Source organism: Camarhynchus parvulus, chromosome 5 (assembly GCF_901933205.1).
Source record: "Camarhynchus parvulus chromosome 5, STF_HiC, whole genome shotgun sequence".
NCBI classification, from domain to species: Eukaryota; Metazoa; Chordata; class Aves; order Passeriformes; family Thraupidae; genus Camarhynchus; species Camarhynchus parvulus.
This window is the reverse complement of record NC_044575.1, coordinates 24,991,442-25,006,899: the sequence shown is the minus strand read 5'-3', so window position 1 is coordinate 25,006,899 and position 15,458 is coordinate 24,991,442. Positions and strand designations below refer to the sequence as shown.

The 15,458-nt window shown below is 43.5% G+C and overlaps 1 protein-coding gene across 5 annotated transcripts in view; it reads right to left on the bottom strand.

Annotated features, from left to right (window-relative positions):
* The window catches only part of MAPKBP1 (mitogen-activated protein kinase binding protein 1), a 101,171-nt gene that overhangs the window by 58,702 nt on the left and 27,011 nt on the right, over positions 1-15,458 (bottom strand). For all 5 annotated transcript variants that reach the window (XM_030948691.1, XM_030948689.1, XM_030948688.1 and 2 more), the window contains exon 3: positions 13,137-13,228. In XM_030948691.1, coding sequence (XP_030804551.1) covers positions 13,137-13,228 — 92 coding nt within the window. The remainder of the gene's footprint in view (positions 1-13,136; positions 13,229-15,458) is intronic.

Sequence of the window (15,458 nt, the reverse complement as noted above, 5' to 3'; positions counted from 1 at the left end):
AGGCACGGGCAAAGCTCACAGTTGCCTTGGGCAGCAGGCTGCCAGATCCACAAAAAGGCACAAAAGCCTCCTGCCAGCCTTGCCTACTCAGCACCCTACAAGGTCAGGCTGGCAGATGCTGAAAGAAGGGGCAGGGGGGGCATGCTTCTCCCCACAACTGTCCACACCACAATGCACAGGAAGCCTGCGGCAGCTCCCAGGCCCAAACATCCAGAGCTCATGCCAGTTCCCTCTCCCAGCCTTGTCACTTCTCACAAAAGGAACAGCTCAGACCTTGCCAGATTGGCAAAGTTAAATTCTGCCCATGTTATCTTTTTAGAAGCCTTGTGACAGCTCTGCCTTTAACAAAAGATGAACATTTACTTCTGCTTTACCTCTATCTCAGCATAATACATAGCATTTTAAATGCACTGCAATTTTTCTTCAGAGTAGTTAATGAACATCAGTTGTCAGAAGATCTGAAAAGACAGCTTTCCTAGAAGGAGAAGCAATTATTATAAAACTCAGTTCTGCTTTCTTGTATATCTACATTTCCTGTCACAGAGAAATGTTGTCAGGTTAGAGTCCAAGACTAAGAGTACTTCTTAAAAAGTATAAGGTCACCATTGCAAAAGCATAACAACTGACTCCAAAGGCAAGAAATTGGCTGGTATCAGCTCTGTCACTCCTTGGCTGCCAGCTGAAAGAACCAGGTTCAGGTGCACAACAGGCCAATGTGTGCATGCATTGCAGGGCACTTCTTCCAGTGCAGCAGGGAGGGAGCAGAGTCCTACATCTGGTTCTTAAGCAATAGTCAGGGCATGCTTACAATAAACAAAATACACCATTTTCTTGGCACTTCTTAGCTATCCTAACACGATGCTCATTCACCTTTCACTCACTGCCTTCTGACACTGAGTGAAACCCAAGTCCATCTACAGTGCCAGGTTTTCCAGAAAGAGGAAAAGAAGTGACTCCCCGTTGTTCACACCTGGTGCTGGGATATGTCCTTTGGACTGTATGTACTTCTTTTAACTTAAACTCTGTGATTTGTGTCGAGGTTGCCAGGAGACAGTGCCTGTTTTGAGATTCTTAGAAAGGGTGGAGCTCAGCTGAGGCGGCTGGTATCTCATTTTCATCCCAGACTTTGCTATTCAGTCCCCACTCCCCCCGCCTTGCTCTTATGCAAGCTCAGGACTTGGCTCACAGGCCAGTGGTGTTGCTGCACCAAGGCAGTGGTTGCTAGGAGGTGTAACTGGAGAGATGTAGAGCAGGTAGAGCAGAGAGCAGGCTGCTACCTGCAGGTACACAGGCTTTTGAGCACTCGTGCTCTCTGCCGTCCCCCTCCTTTCTCAGCTAATGGGCAAACCCCAGCAGGTTCTCAGCCTCAAGCTGAGAAAAGGCCTACATGACCCAAAATAGCTGAGGTACTGAGAGCTTTGCAACACTCCTCTTCCCTATTGCACTAAATGCAATAGCTTTCCAAACCTGTCAAAGCTTCCCACTTGCAGAGCTCTACCTGAGTCTTTAGCTCTGTTATCAAATAAAGCAGTCATGCTTATTCTCTTGCTTCCATCTCTTTGCACATAAACTGCAAGTTTATGACCTTCACAACAGGACTGCTTCCCCAGCTTCTCCCCTTTTTGTTTTCCTTTTCAATAGCAACTTACCTTTAGTTCACATGCTGGTTAATGAGATCAAAACAGAAAGTAACAAACCAACTATCTACATGGGATTATTACCAGCTTGCCTTCCAGTTTAAAAATCCAATTGACACACTCTGGGATTGAGGACAGTCAGGGTTTCTTTTAAGGCAGGTTAAAATCAGAAATGACCCATACAATCATTAAAACAGTAACTGCTGTAGATATTGTGACAGGCATGATGGCACTTACCTTTTGATGGAACTGGAATATTTGCCCTGGAACTAGGATGGCAGCAGTAAGAAGCACGTACTACGTATTTTTCCTTAATATGGTTTGTGAGGCAATCCAAACAGCAACAAACTTGCAGGACTGCTCCAGAAAGCCCTACCTTTCCCTGCTCACAGCCTTGGGAATCCAGCACAGGGAAATTTCAAGGACATTAAAGTGCTTTTGCTGTGACAAGAATTTTCATTGCAGCCTTGCAAAGATAACAGCATTCCCATTTCCCTGCTTCTCACTTTCTTCATCACTAACATTTTTGGCAACAGCAAGAATCCACGTTAACATTAATGTTCTTGAGGACTCAGCTAATACTGTTGGCCCCCTAAGAAACATTGCACAGGCAGTGCCTGGACCTTCCACACCAGTTCTGTGGGACAGTGTGGGACAGAAACTACCTAGCTAACTACTTGCCCTACCCACAGTATCGAACTTCATTTACAGCTCACTCACACCACTGCAGTACCACATACAAAACAAAACCCCTCTCCAAGATTTTCCATCGCTGGTGGGAAGAGCACATGCACACTACCTACACAGACAGTGCAAGCAAGGAGCCTTCTTTGGCCCATAATAAGAGTCTTGCAATTCATTCTTACACTAAAAACCATCCCCAACTTCACCATCAGTTAAGCTCAAAAGTTTTTTATAGTTAACACAATTGTGTTTCATGCTGTGGTGCTGAAGGGTCAGAGTCCAAAGGTAAGTAATAATCAAAGAATTTGCATGTAATAGTATTCTGATGTTAAAAAAAAAGGAAAATGTAAAACACAGCACTGAAGGAATGCTTACACAAACTCCATCCCATTTCCTTCCACAAACCATTCTGAGAGCACTTCTTTCCACCACTGCCCCATTTTGTACCCTCTCTCTGAGAACCAGGCTTGCTCAGCACTTAGAACAGGTGAAAACAAGGACACAGAAGGAGTGGAGCCAGTAGCATCTGGTGGTTTTTGCCATAATCACGTCCTTAACTTTGTGTGTGTGCACGTACCACAGCACCAGCTGAGCTCGTGTCCCCTTCATGGAACCAGCTGTGGGACTTTGAGCAGGAGCATGGCACTGCAGAGGCTCTGAAAGGCAGCACCACGTGTCTCTGTGGGCTTTCCCGCCTTGAGAGAAGGTTACTGCATGGTCTTGGGAGAAGAGTGTCCAAACAAGCACAGGGAAGGATTGGTGTACAACATAGCATCTTTCCCATTACCCTTTTTTTTCCTTTTTTAATATAGTCATTATTTAATTCCCAACTCCTATTATCTATAAGGGAGAAAATAGAAAACTGTTACTTTTTAGGAAACAGTGCAAGCTGAGAGAAACAAAGCGATTTTCTCTACTATTCAGTCCCATGACAGGCTATAAATATAAAGAAAAGAAGTCTGTTCCCCATGTCCTACAATACACTGGCTCTTCCCTATGGCTGGCTTTTTTCAGCCTGTCCTTTGGACAAACCCTCAGTATCATTCCAAATACAGAGCAACATAAAGAATACAGAACAACATACTTCTAGTGAGACCCCACCTGATGTACTGCATCCAGGTGTGGAATCCTCAGGACAGGACAGACATGGACCTGTTAGAGCAGGTCCAGAGAAAAACCACAAAAATGACCAGAGGACTGTAACACCTCTCATGTGAGGACAGGCTGAGACCTGAGCCTAGAGTCAAAAAGGCTCCAGGAGACCTTACTGTGGCTTTTTAATACTTAACAGTGACTTACAAGAAAGATGGGGACAAACTTTTTTAGTAGAGCCTGTTGTAGTAGGAAATGGGGGAAATGGCTTTAAGCTAAAAGAGAATAGATCCAAATTAGAATTTTTTTTACAAAAGAAAAGTAGTGTGTTGAAGCATTGTAATGGGTTGTCCAGAGGGGTGATAGATGAGCAAACTGATTTAGTTGGAGACATCTCTGTTCACTGCAGGGTGGGTTGGACAAGATGGCCTCTAAACATCCCTTTACAACCCAAATTCTATCATCCTACGACTTTCCTGTACCCAACCCTGCATATTTGAAGGTGAGAATGGAAAGGAAGAATAGAGTTACCAGCTCACCTCTGAACTGAACTCAGTTTTCTGTTCAACTTAAAGCAGGGTTCCCACATCCTAAGGAGATCCTTGGGCTGCTCTTTCTGGGGAAAGGCATCTGACTCCTCTCATATATTCCCTTTCTCTACAGATTTCCTGTGAACAAATTTGTGAAACATGCCCCAGAATGTTTCATTTCAATTGGATCATTCCCTTGAAAAATTATCAATTCAATCTAGATATCAAAAACTATCTGCCAGTCTAAACAAGTCAAGGCTTCCTATTGTGGGTTTTGGGGGTCTAGTTGGAATTGGTTGAGGTTTTCCAGCTTGTGTTGTTTTGTTTTTACAAACAGCAGCAAATTTTTATCAAGGGCCACCAGACTTCAGCTTTGATTCACCCTGAATGCAGAGAGTGGGTACTGCCTGTCACAGCTCCTGGCACTGGGAGGGCTGCAAGACGGGGCACAGATTGTGCTCCCTCTGGGACAGGAGGTTCTATAGCCGGACAGGGGAGGGAGAAGTGTGCTCCTACACTGAGCTCAGCTGCAGAGTCCAGCCTTTTCCAGCTGCCTGGCAGAAAGGAGGAATTACAAAAGCATAGATGAGCACAGGCTGATCCCAGATAGCATGGGGTACAAAAAGAAAGTTTTGGGAGACAGGGCTCATATCACGTGGCTTCTCTGAAAGACAGGGAATAAACAGATACATTGGTACCTGGGGGCTTGAAGGAGGATGCTATATCAGACCATTGCTGATGCCATATCCTCAAATAGTAACTGTAGGATAAAGCATCACATTACATCTCTATCTGTCCCAAGCTCTAGTGGCTGGCTACAGAGCAGCAACCCATCCCTTGTAACCTGAAGGCTGGATTAGCCTGTGGCACTCAGGACAAGGACCCAGAAGCTCTGTGTACAGGGGAACAGCACTCTGTGTACAGCACAACAGCAGCTTGCCTCAAAGGGACCTGGCAACACCAAACATCAGCACTGCCCTGACTCATCTTTCAAGAACAAGAGTGGCACAACACAGAAGTAACACAAGGTCTGAAGCCAAGCACTCCACAAGATTCCCATTGTCCACCTCAACAGCTACTCCACAGCTGGCAAAGATGGCATTAACCAACTCCCCATCCAGCAGCTGAGTTCTCAGACTCAGGGGCTCAGCTCCCAGCACATTCCCTCCAGCTTTTTGACAGCACCCCAGTGCTGCAGTCTTCAATATATGCTGCAGCACTTTTGGCAGACTTGACTAAGTCTCCCTCTGGTTTAGTAAGAAGCTTTTCTGCCCAGCTATTTTGAGGTTTTGTCCTATTTTTCTCCCTTTTCTGCTGGGCAACAGGTGAACTACAGGTCTGAAGCTTCATTGCTACCTCATTATTTAAGATTCTATCAAATATTATGTCCTCCGCTAGTTGTCAAAGGTAAAGAATTTTAATTAATACAGCAAGAGACCAAAAGCAACCTCACACACACACACACACACACACACACACACACACACACACACTAGGGGACTGGCTGATGAAAACTGCCTGGAAGTCAATTTAACAGGTTTGACTCCAGTTCTGGTAAAGTCTTAAACCAGGGGAGTTTGCCTGGAGCTGTAGGCGATTGCTAGTACTGCTTCATTTGCTTATTTGTCTTCTCTTCTGCCCAACAAACCAAGGTTACAGCTGAACTGATAAATACACAACTGCTCAGCAAACAACTCCACTCTTTAGGTGCAGTTTTATTAGAGACATGGATTCAGTGTGGAAGAGTTTCCAGTACTCACTGGAGAGACCAAGAAAAGAGAGACCAAAAACGGAGACCAAGAAAAAAACAATGTAAAAATTCCTGTCTAGCTGTTATGGACATGTGGAAACAGCACATACAAGAAAGACTGCCCCTACTCCAGCAGGCAGGACCTTTTCTGTCTGAAGTGCAATGATGGGGATTGAGAACTGGATCCAGCTGCTATCCAGATTTGAAGAGGGCAATTACTCCAGACTGCATGATTGTTACTTGTCAATGTCATGGGTCAATTGCAAGAGAACAGAAGAGAGGCCATAGCCCCCTTAAATAGGCCATAGCCCCCTTAAATCCACCTCTGGTAATTTAAATATCAGTTACAATTATTTGGCCTGAGAATAAAGCACTGTTGCAAAGCATATCTCTATTGTTTTGTCCCAAGTACAGACTTCACTCTTTTGCCAGAAACTAAGACTGCACCAGCCTTCTTCAGCCCACCCTTCTCTACAGCTATTTCTTCAGCTAAACTGTTCCCTCCTCCCAATCTACATTAATAAAGGCAAGTAGTGAACAAAGTCTTGTTACACCTCGGTCTTCATGCCCCAGTGCAGATACCTTCCTTTCTCTCCAGTGGGTATTTAACACAGGGAGATTTGAGACACAAAGTATCCCTACTTCTTTCTGAGAAATCTGCTACTGCTGGGGAAGGAAAGGGAAGGAAGGGCTTGGCTACTTTTTGTCATCTTTTTGAACAGATCTTTTTGAAACCCAGTGTTGTTCACTTTTGATACAGAAAGTTCTGCTCAAGTTTGGTTGTAGTGGCCCTACTCAAACCATTCTGCAATACAGATTCTAATTATGTTTAATGATCTCACTTAAGGGGATTTTCTTATCTTCTTCTCTGAGCCCATCATCACAATTGTGCTGGCTGGAAAATCTCCCCAGATGGCATGTTAAGCACAGTAGCCTTACAGAAGAAAGGTATTAACAACATTCCAGATTCCTGGGAGATGATGAGGGGAAAGAGGTCCAACTCTTGAAAGGCAACTATCCTGTTTCAAAGAGGACAAAGCAAGCTGCCTCTGATGGGACCAAAGATGCTGAAATCTCCTTTGGAGCATACATAAGAACTTTTCTTCATTTTATTGTAGGTTTCTACATCTTTACAACACCACAGGATTCTCCTTTACAAAAGATCATAAGAAGAAACCACAGAGCTTCTCCTTCAGAGCTTTTGGTAAGTAAACTTGAAGGAGACAGCACCAGTAGAAGTGGATTTACCTACTGGCAACCCAGCAGCTCAAGTATTTCAAAATCCCTGTACCAATTCAGGCTGCTTTTGGGATACAGCCCAGTAGCATTAGTGTTTATGCTAAGCAAAATTAGTGAAGAATTGTACCTTCACAGAGCAGTAGAGCTACATATGTACCATGTACTGGCTCTATAAGGAAGTGGATTCCTTCTGTGCACCTAGAGTTTTCTAAAGGCAACAACCATTGTGACACCCAAGCAATGCGGTCAATTAGTTAATAAAAACAGGCACTGAAATAATGCAGGAATACTTGTTAACTTACAAATTAGGATTTCACTGTCCACGTCACCACTAATTCTTACCTGGCCAAATTGGTCATCAGTCTTGGAAAGATCCCAGTTCATAACAGCATTCTGCCTCATTCACCATCAGTCACCTTTTAGATTTGCCTCTCAAAACTTGTTACTGTACCTCACTGACCAAAACTTTCCACTTTAAGGAAGAAAGAATGAGCAAGGCAACACCACACCTGCTCAAGTTACACAATGTTTATCCTAAATGTTATTTTTCGATTGTGGATTATATACAGCTTAAGGTAAAGGGAAATTGTTCTAAACTGATAATTTATTACCTTGTGCAGTAATCTATCTATATAATGATGGAAAATTATGACTAAAACTTTCCAAGAGAAAGTTTTCCATCCACATGCAGATGGGCTGGAAACCACTCAGCCTTACAGCCTATCTACTGGAACTGGAAAGAAGTATTTGAGAGCAAACCAACAATCACTTCTGGAAAAGAAAAATCTCCATTCTTTCAGCTTCCAGTGGGACTTACCACTGAGCTATGTGAGACAGCTACACACGTGTTGAGCAGGCTCCTAGATGGATTAAAACCAATTCACTCATTTCCCCTTCATCCTCTTCCTCCCTTTGCTGTGATAGAGACCATCATCACTGCCAGTCAGTGCAGGACCTGACAGCCAGGAGGGATATGACTCAGAAGGGCTGAGGAGTTCAGTGGCTTCCACTCCATTCTGCAAATCAGCTGAGGATGAGGAGTGCAAGAGAGGAAGACACAGTGAAAAGAGACTGTGGCTGGATGTTCTGCAGTGCAGGCCGCCACACAAGAAGCTGCTGCACTGACACGCAGCATGCACAGCACAATTGAAGTAAAATAAAATTTGACCCAGAACTGTGCAGTTTTCTGATTTGAACACTCATACAATTATTTATTTTGGAATATTACTTGTCCTATCTCCAAAAAAACAAAACAAAACCACAAACAAACAAACTAAAAACCCAAGGTGATAAAGCTGAAGAAGGAACAAGTCTAACTCTTCAATCAGATCATGCAGCAAAAAGTAGCAGGATAAAAGACTCAGTATCTTCATTTTAACTTTGATCATCCATCTCCTATTGTCCCTCCCTTCCTATCTACAAATAAGGATGATTCATTCTGAAATGGGTCAGAATAAAGGGGCATCCAAATCATGTTCAGCAAATGTACTGTGCACACACACAGAACTAGCCAGGGACCTGTGTCTGTACTGTCTACAGTAATTTCTGAGAGAAAGCCAGAGAAATTCCTTTTACTATGTCTCAGAAAGAATTCTCTATATTAAACACATATCTGCCTTACATACAGCAGGAGCTGTACGTAAAGAACCATTCAAGAGCTGAAAGGAGGAAAGAATAAAAGAATATGCAGGTTGAGACTGATCAACTCAGCACACATGCTATGTATGAAATACCAGTTTTCCCATCAAGGAACACTAATGTAAAAAATTCCTGAAATCTATCAGAGTGCCTCCAAGTTGATGAGCAGAGCTAGAGGGATATTTAAGCTGACCAGAACATGACAGCATAGTGCTTAAAAGGCATTGCACACTAAAGGCACAAAGTGCTATATTCCTCCTCAGAAGAAAAAGCACAGGATGCTTCCTCAAGCAGGCAAGTGCCTCACCAGAAGATCAGGTTCCCAACCAGCTATGAGGATCAGCTGAGAGTCAAGAAAAGAACAATGAGAAGTAAAATCAATCAATCAGTCACACCAACCTACAAGGCTTAAAAAAAAACTAGTAAACAAATCACCAAAACCAGATAAGCTGACTAAAACTATCTTAGCAGCCGGTCTAGAATTTAAATGATAGACATTTCACACACCCATTTTTTCCTTTTTAATGTTAGTCATCCTCAGAGGATTTTCTTGGTTTTGTTTCTCTTCTTGTTTCTAGGAAACAGAGCCTCAACTAGCTACTGAAAAAAAAAAAACTCAAAAGAGAATAAATTGAGAAGAGTAGGGAAAACGCAAAGCAGGGGAATTGAAACAAAAGAAGGCCAGAGCAATGGTCCTACCACAAGAGGTAAAAATAATGGTACATTTCTGTACTTCCCTCACAAGGACAACTTTGTTACTCACTGCAAAACCCAATCAAAGATTCAATTAAGCAACTTTGGGTTTGTTTCACTCGCCAATATAAAAACAGGTGAAGGCAGGCAGCAGATGCAAGACCTTTGCAGAGGATACAATTTTCTCTCTTTATGTTGTCTTATCTCCCAAGACAAGAGCCTTACATCAAAGTGGTAGCCTGGAATATCTGCAGCACTCAGTGCCTTTAGCCCTTTACCGCTGACATGAAGAAAAGGTCTCCTATAACACAAGCATCCCACAAAAAACATACCGGGATCAGCACAGCTGCTGTCTCACACTGCCAGAGAGGGACACCCATTAGGGTCAAAGCAGTGAAAGGATAATATGTGCAAAAGCCATTGGGAAGAAAAGGAAAAAATAATGTAACACTCAGCTCTTTGGCACAACAGTGGAGTTGGAATGAGTTTGTTGCATTGGGAATTGCTTCTTTCATCAGTTTAAGAAACTTCCCGGGAGATTCAGAAACTCCAGGAAAGTGAAAACTCAGAAAAACAATCACATTTAAAAAAAAATATTTTAGGTAAACCAGAGACTCAAATTAAGATTATGCTCAAAGAATGCCAAAGCTCATTCACATAGTTGCTTGTATACCTGATTTGGATGAAGTCACAGTGCCTGGGGCAATTGTTTTGATCTCAACCAAATCGATCTAGGTATGTTGAAAGTGTTCTTAGGAAAAATACAGCATTGCTACATAAATTCAGCTTTTAGGGATGGGAATGGAGGAGCAAAGCATCTGCATGCCAGCATTGCAAAACCTCCCTGCACGAGCAGTGGGATGGGGAAATCACTGCACTACAACTGAGGATGACCAAGTTGATGCACAGGTCATGAAACAACTGTGCATGAGCCATGCCCAGTCTGCTACATCAGACTCATGTAAATAGTTTGGTGTCCAGTAAATGCACAGTTCTGTCTGAGCAACAGAACCCAGATGGTCATAATCACTGTCACAGGGTCTGGTTGGAGTCCTGTCACCAGTGCTGTCCCCTAAGGTTCAACAAGTTGTTTAACTTGTCCATCAGTGACGTGGATAGTTCACTGATGACACAAAGCTGGGAGGAGTGGCTGATACCCCAGAGGGCTGTGCAGCCCTTGAGAAGGACCTCAACAGGCTGGAGAGATGGGCAGGGAAGAACTGTCAGGAATCCAACAAAGGCACATGCAGGGTCCTGCACCTGGGAAGAACAACCCCAGGCAGCAGCACAGGCTGGGGGCCAACCTGCTGGAGAGCAGCTCTGCCAGGAGAGGAGGAACCTGGGGGTTCTGGTGGACAACAACTGAGCCAGCAGTGCCCTTGTGGCCAAGAACACCAGTGGGAACCTGGAGTTCATCAGGAAGAGCACTGCCAGCAGGTCCAGGGAGGTGATCCTGCCCTTCTGCTCAGCCCTGGTGAGGGCATATCTGGAGTGCTGTGTCCAGTTCTGGATTCCTCAGTACAAGAGAGACGTGGAGCTCCTGGAGTGGGTCCAGCAAAGGGCTAGGAAGATAATTAAGAGACTGGAGCATCTCTCTTACCAGGAAAGGCTGAGGAAGCTGGGCCTGCTCAGCCTTGAGAAGAAACAATGGAATGGAGAGGGGACCTCATCAATGTCTATCAGTGTCTCAAGGGAGGGTGTCAGAGTGGACACCCTCCCTTGAGGAGCCAGGCTCTTCTCAGTGGTGCCCAGCAACAGGACAAGAGGCAAAGGGCAGAAACTGATGCACAGGAAGTTCTACCTGAATATGAGGAAAAGCTTTTTTACTGTGCAGGTGACAGTTCAGTTCTTTACTGAACAGGTTGCTCAGAGAGGCTGTGGAGTCACCCTCACTGGAGATATTCAAGAACCATCTGGATGTAATCCTGTGCCATGTGCTCTAGGATGACCCTGCTTGAGCAGGGAGGTTGCACAGAATGACCCAGTGTGATCCCTTCCAGCCCTACCTGTTCTGTGAGTCTGTTTAATTCAAATAGAAACAAAAATACACAAATGAAGCCAGTGTACCAGAAAGGCCAGGATTCTTCCAAATCAAGAGACATTCACTGCAAATCACAATGGAAAAAAAAAACCACAAAAACAACCAACCAAACTAAAAAACACCACAAAAACCAACAAAACCCAAACTGAACAAGATGATTAGATTGTTAGGTTGAGTCTGTATGACTGCAGCAAATCACAACAGTATCAGGCCAGCCATGGCATAAAAGCAGCAAGTTATACAAGCCTTTAAACTTTTAGAACACACTTCTAGTATATTCCTGCCCAGGCCATGAAATGTTGCCACCAACAAGTAAGGACAAGAATTCCCCTGTAAAGCCCTAAGGAATCACATAACCTTTTAATTAGCCAAAAGAAACCCCAGGTGTACTCACACTTGATTAAATCAATGTCAGGCATGCTCATCAAAGGACATTGCTATTAACAAAGCTAACATACCTTCAGCTATGCAAGAGCCCAAAATGAGTTTACTGCACCCATTTTCTTCTCTCTTTGCTGACTTGAAGTGTGAACATATTCAGTATCAGAAAAGATACACAGGAAGAGGCAAAACACACCAGAACATATTTGCCTGGCTCCAAAGAGTTCAAGCATAAGAGATGCTGTTGAACAATGATGTGGACCTCAAATTGTCTGCAGGTTAACAGACTGTCCACTGACAGAAAAAGAGGCAATAGGCATAAATTAAAGCATAAAATTTTTTTAAACCCTTTATTTTTATGTTTTTATTTTGTTAGTATTACTATGAGAGTAGTCAAACACTGGAACATGGTGCCCAGAGATGGTGGCATCTCCATCTCTGGAGATATTCAAAGGCTGTCTGGCCGTAGTCCTGGGCAACCTGCTACAGGTGAGCCTGACTGAGCACAAGGGTTGACTAGATGATCTCAAGAGGCTCCCCCAACCACAGCAATGTTGTGATTTGGTGAATTAGGATATCGCCAGGACAAGCAAAAATTTCTAGCCAGTTTCACTGACTCCATCTCTCATTTTAGCCACAAACACAGAATCTTTAAATGCTGCTAGCACACTCATGGTACCCTTGAAACATCATCTACAACCAATGTGGAAGTTCTTGTCTTCTAATTCCAGCTTTCATGTCTTAAGAGTATGTCCATGCAATATGACTTGGAGTCATGTCCTTTGTCTTCTCTTTTAGCTTGCTGACAGCAGAAAAAGCTCAAAGGAGAGCCAAACTCATACTGATTCCTGCATTGCAGCAGACCTCTCCAGCCCTCACCCACGTCCCTGTAGGTAGCTCTTTTGCTTTCCATCAAAGTCTCCTTCTGGATACCTCTATTTGAACTTAGACTAAAATTGACAGATGTGTTTCACTCCAAAGAACCCACATATAAGCAGGTTCAGGCTGTTAGCCTGAAATATTTCCTCACATTTAGCTGAGGAACTTGGCAAGTCATAAATTGCAGGGCATCTACAAGAAGGCTTCTGTCAATTCATTGAAAGAATCATTTGCTCCATTAGGTTTTTATTGGATTGAGAATCACACTGAGTTATGCCTATGTTCATCATACTACAGGACACAGTGAAAAGTCCACAAAATGTATTTAACTCCCAGCTTAGAGCAAGAGGAATGAGATTAGTTCCATTGAAAGGGACCTCATTAAAATTTGATAATGCAACCCTTCTCCCCTGCCAATTAAACTAACAGTGCTGAGTCTCATCATTCTCTGGTGTTTAAAGAGCAGTAAATAGGCTTCCTATAGAAGATGATAGTGGAAACACCCTGAATCTTTATGTTAATGCATCAGTCATGGTTTATTTTAGCTTTGAGGAATGTGGTTAGTGACTCACCCTGCTGGATAAGCAACAAGGCCAGTTCTGGGGTCGCAGGCTAGTCCTCTGCCTCCTGACACGGTTATGCCCAACACCTTCTCCAAAGTCACCTAGAGCATACAAGAAAGAAAACAGGAAATATCATGAAATGTGAGTGCAGTTCAAACAGACCCAGATGCTGACGGTCTGGTTCACACTGGTTCCTAGAAATCCACTGAGAAGCACCAGGTACAAAAGCAACCCCATTCAACTTTCAGTATAGGAACAGGAAAATACTGCTGGGGTACAGAGAAGGCATTATTGACCCACTTATTACTTTCTCTATGCCAGAGCATTGCAAACAGAGGGTTGCAAGCAGCAGATGGTACTGGTGAAAAGCTGGGATGCACATTCATTGGCCACAGATTCCCATTCTTCCAGTAAGAGCAACATATCACTGTCACTAGAGCTTGGCTCTTTCCTGAAAGTAGTTTCCAGGTTGACACATTCTCTTTGTTGCCTCCATCCAGTAGTAAGTGGTTCAGCCTGGTCTCAGCCTTGTATCCCTAGGAACTGAATAGTCCATTTTTCCTATGGTGCTGGAGGTGGAAATCACAACTAATGGTCGAGGGTATCCCTGGCCAGAAGTGTGAGACAGAACACCATAAACGTTCACAAGCCTGCTGCATACCAATGACCCTTGCAAGAGACTGTTATCTAAATGTCCCCACACTCCCCTCAGGCGAATATCTCCACTATTTTTAAGAAAAGAAAAGAAATGCAAGTGGGAAGAGCTACTTGGAAGATATAAAGGCCTCTGTGGTGAGAAGCTGATAAAAGGAAAAAAAAAAAAAAAGCACCAAAATGGGAAAGACGAAAAGAGGAGTGACAAATGGACATGACACAATGTTTCAGGAGCACTCCCTGGCAGGGAAGGCCAGGGAGATTCAGCGATTACCCCAAAGCAAAAGGCTGCAGTGGGATTACACTGCACAAAATCGGGTTTGTGGCATGAAAGGACTCAACCCCTGAGCACAAAGCAGTTCTCAGCCCTGGGGTTATTTTGACCGACACAAAATTATTCTCTTTCCTTTACATTTGCACAGCTTCATTTTATTTATTATATATTTGATGCATACATTCCTCCTCAGCATTGCTGTCTGCGCCAAACTCAAGGATTTTACTGGGTCACAGTCTTCTGTTTTTAATTATCATCATCTAAGTCATATTTGGTTATGGCCTTAGGGGCATGGACACAGCATCAGAAGTTACTATTGTAATAATTACTACTGACTTTAATAGCTGCCCTGAAGATGAACATCTTGCATTTATACCGAGGTGGAGCACAAAGGGCAGGGGTGGGGCAGGTTTCCCACGCCACCCTGACCACACACCTTACCAGACCTGAGGAGTTTGGCTGCAGGGTGAGACACAAGGTCTCACGGAGCTCAAGGCTCAGGTCACTAGATAAGGGGCCAGAAATAACCCCACACAGAGAACCACCTTGATTCAGCAGGTAAAACAGGGCTGAGGTGCCACCACTTAACATGAGCCATCCACGCTTTCAGTTAGTTCAAATTTGGCCTGCCTTCAAACAGTGACATGGAAAGTGGAAAATTTAATTTTCCAGTCTCTGGAACAACTTGGTCTTTTTTTCCCCTCTTATTAATAATATACCCCAGGTACTTTAAGACATTATGAGAACCCACCAAATTCTCCCCTTCCCTTGCAAACTGAGAATCTCTGAAAACATGGCTTTTACAAAACTTCACTGGATTTTTGTTAAGAAAGAACATGCAAATAAAAATGTGGTTACAAATCCATTGATAAAGAAAGGAACTAGATTTGTTTCAACTTAATATTGGAACAAGGTTGGGGAGACAAGTAGGAAAGGCCAGGAGGATATCTACTCTTCCAGATTTGTTAACAATACTTCAAAACAAATCTTTTTAAAGCAGCTCAAAAACACGCAGAAAGAACTCACTGCTTCTGCTGCTGAGAATCTGGCTAATATCAGCAGCTCCCAAACTAGAAAAGGTTTGAATTAATACAGAAAATGCACTCTTGGCAGCAAAGGAGGAAGTGGAAGAGACATGTGCCATTCAAGTAGTTCCATCTAGATAAGGCACCAATTACTTGATTCTGTCAGCAAACATCAATTTAGCAATGCTGTGATTACACTGCTCTTTGCAGGCTTTAGCTCAGTCTGGCTGTAATTGCCACTATCCTAAAAGGCACTGCTTGACCTTGGCCATGCAGATATTCAGCAGCAATTCAGCAACCTACTTTCACCAACAGGTATGTTTTTGCTCTGCAAGGACATTTACTGAGCCTCTCAGTGTGCAGCCTTACACCACAGCT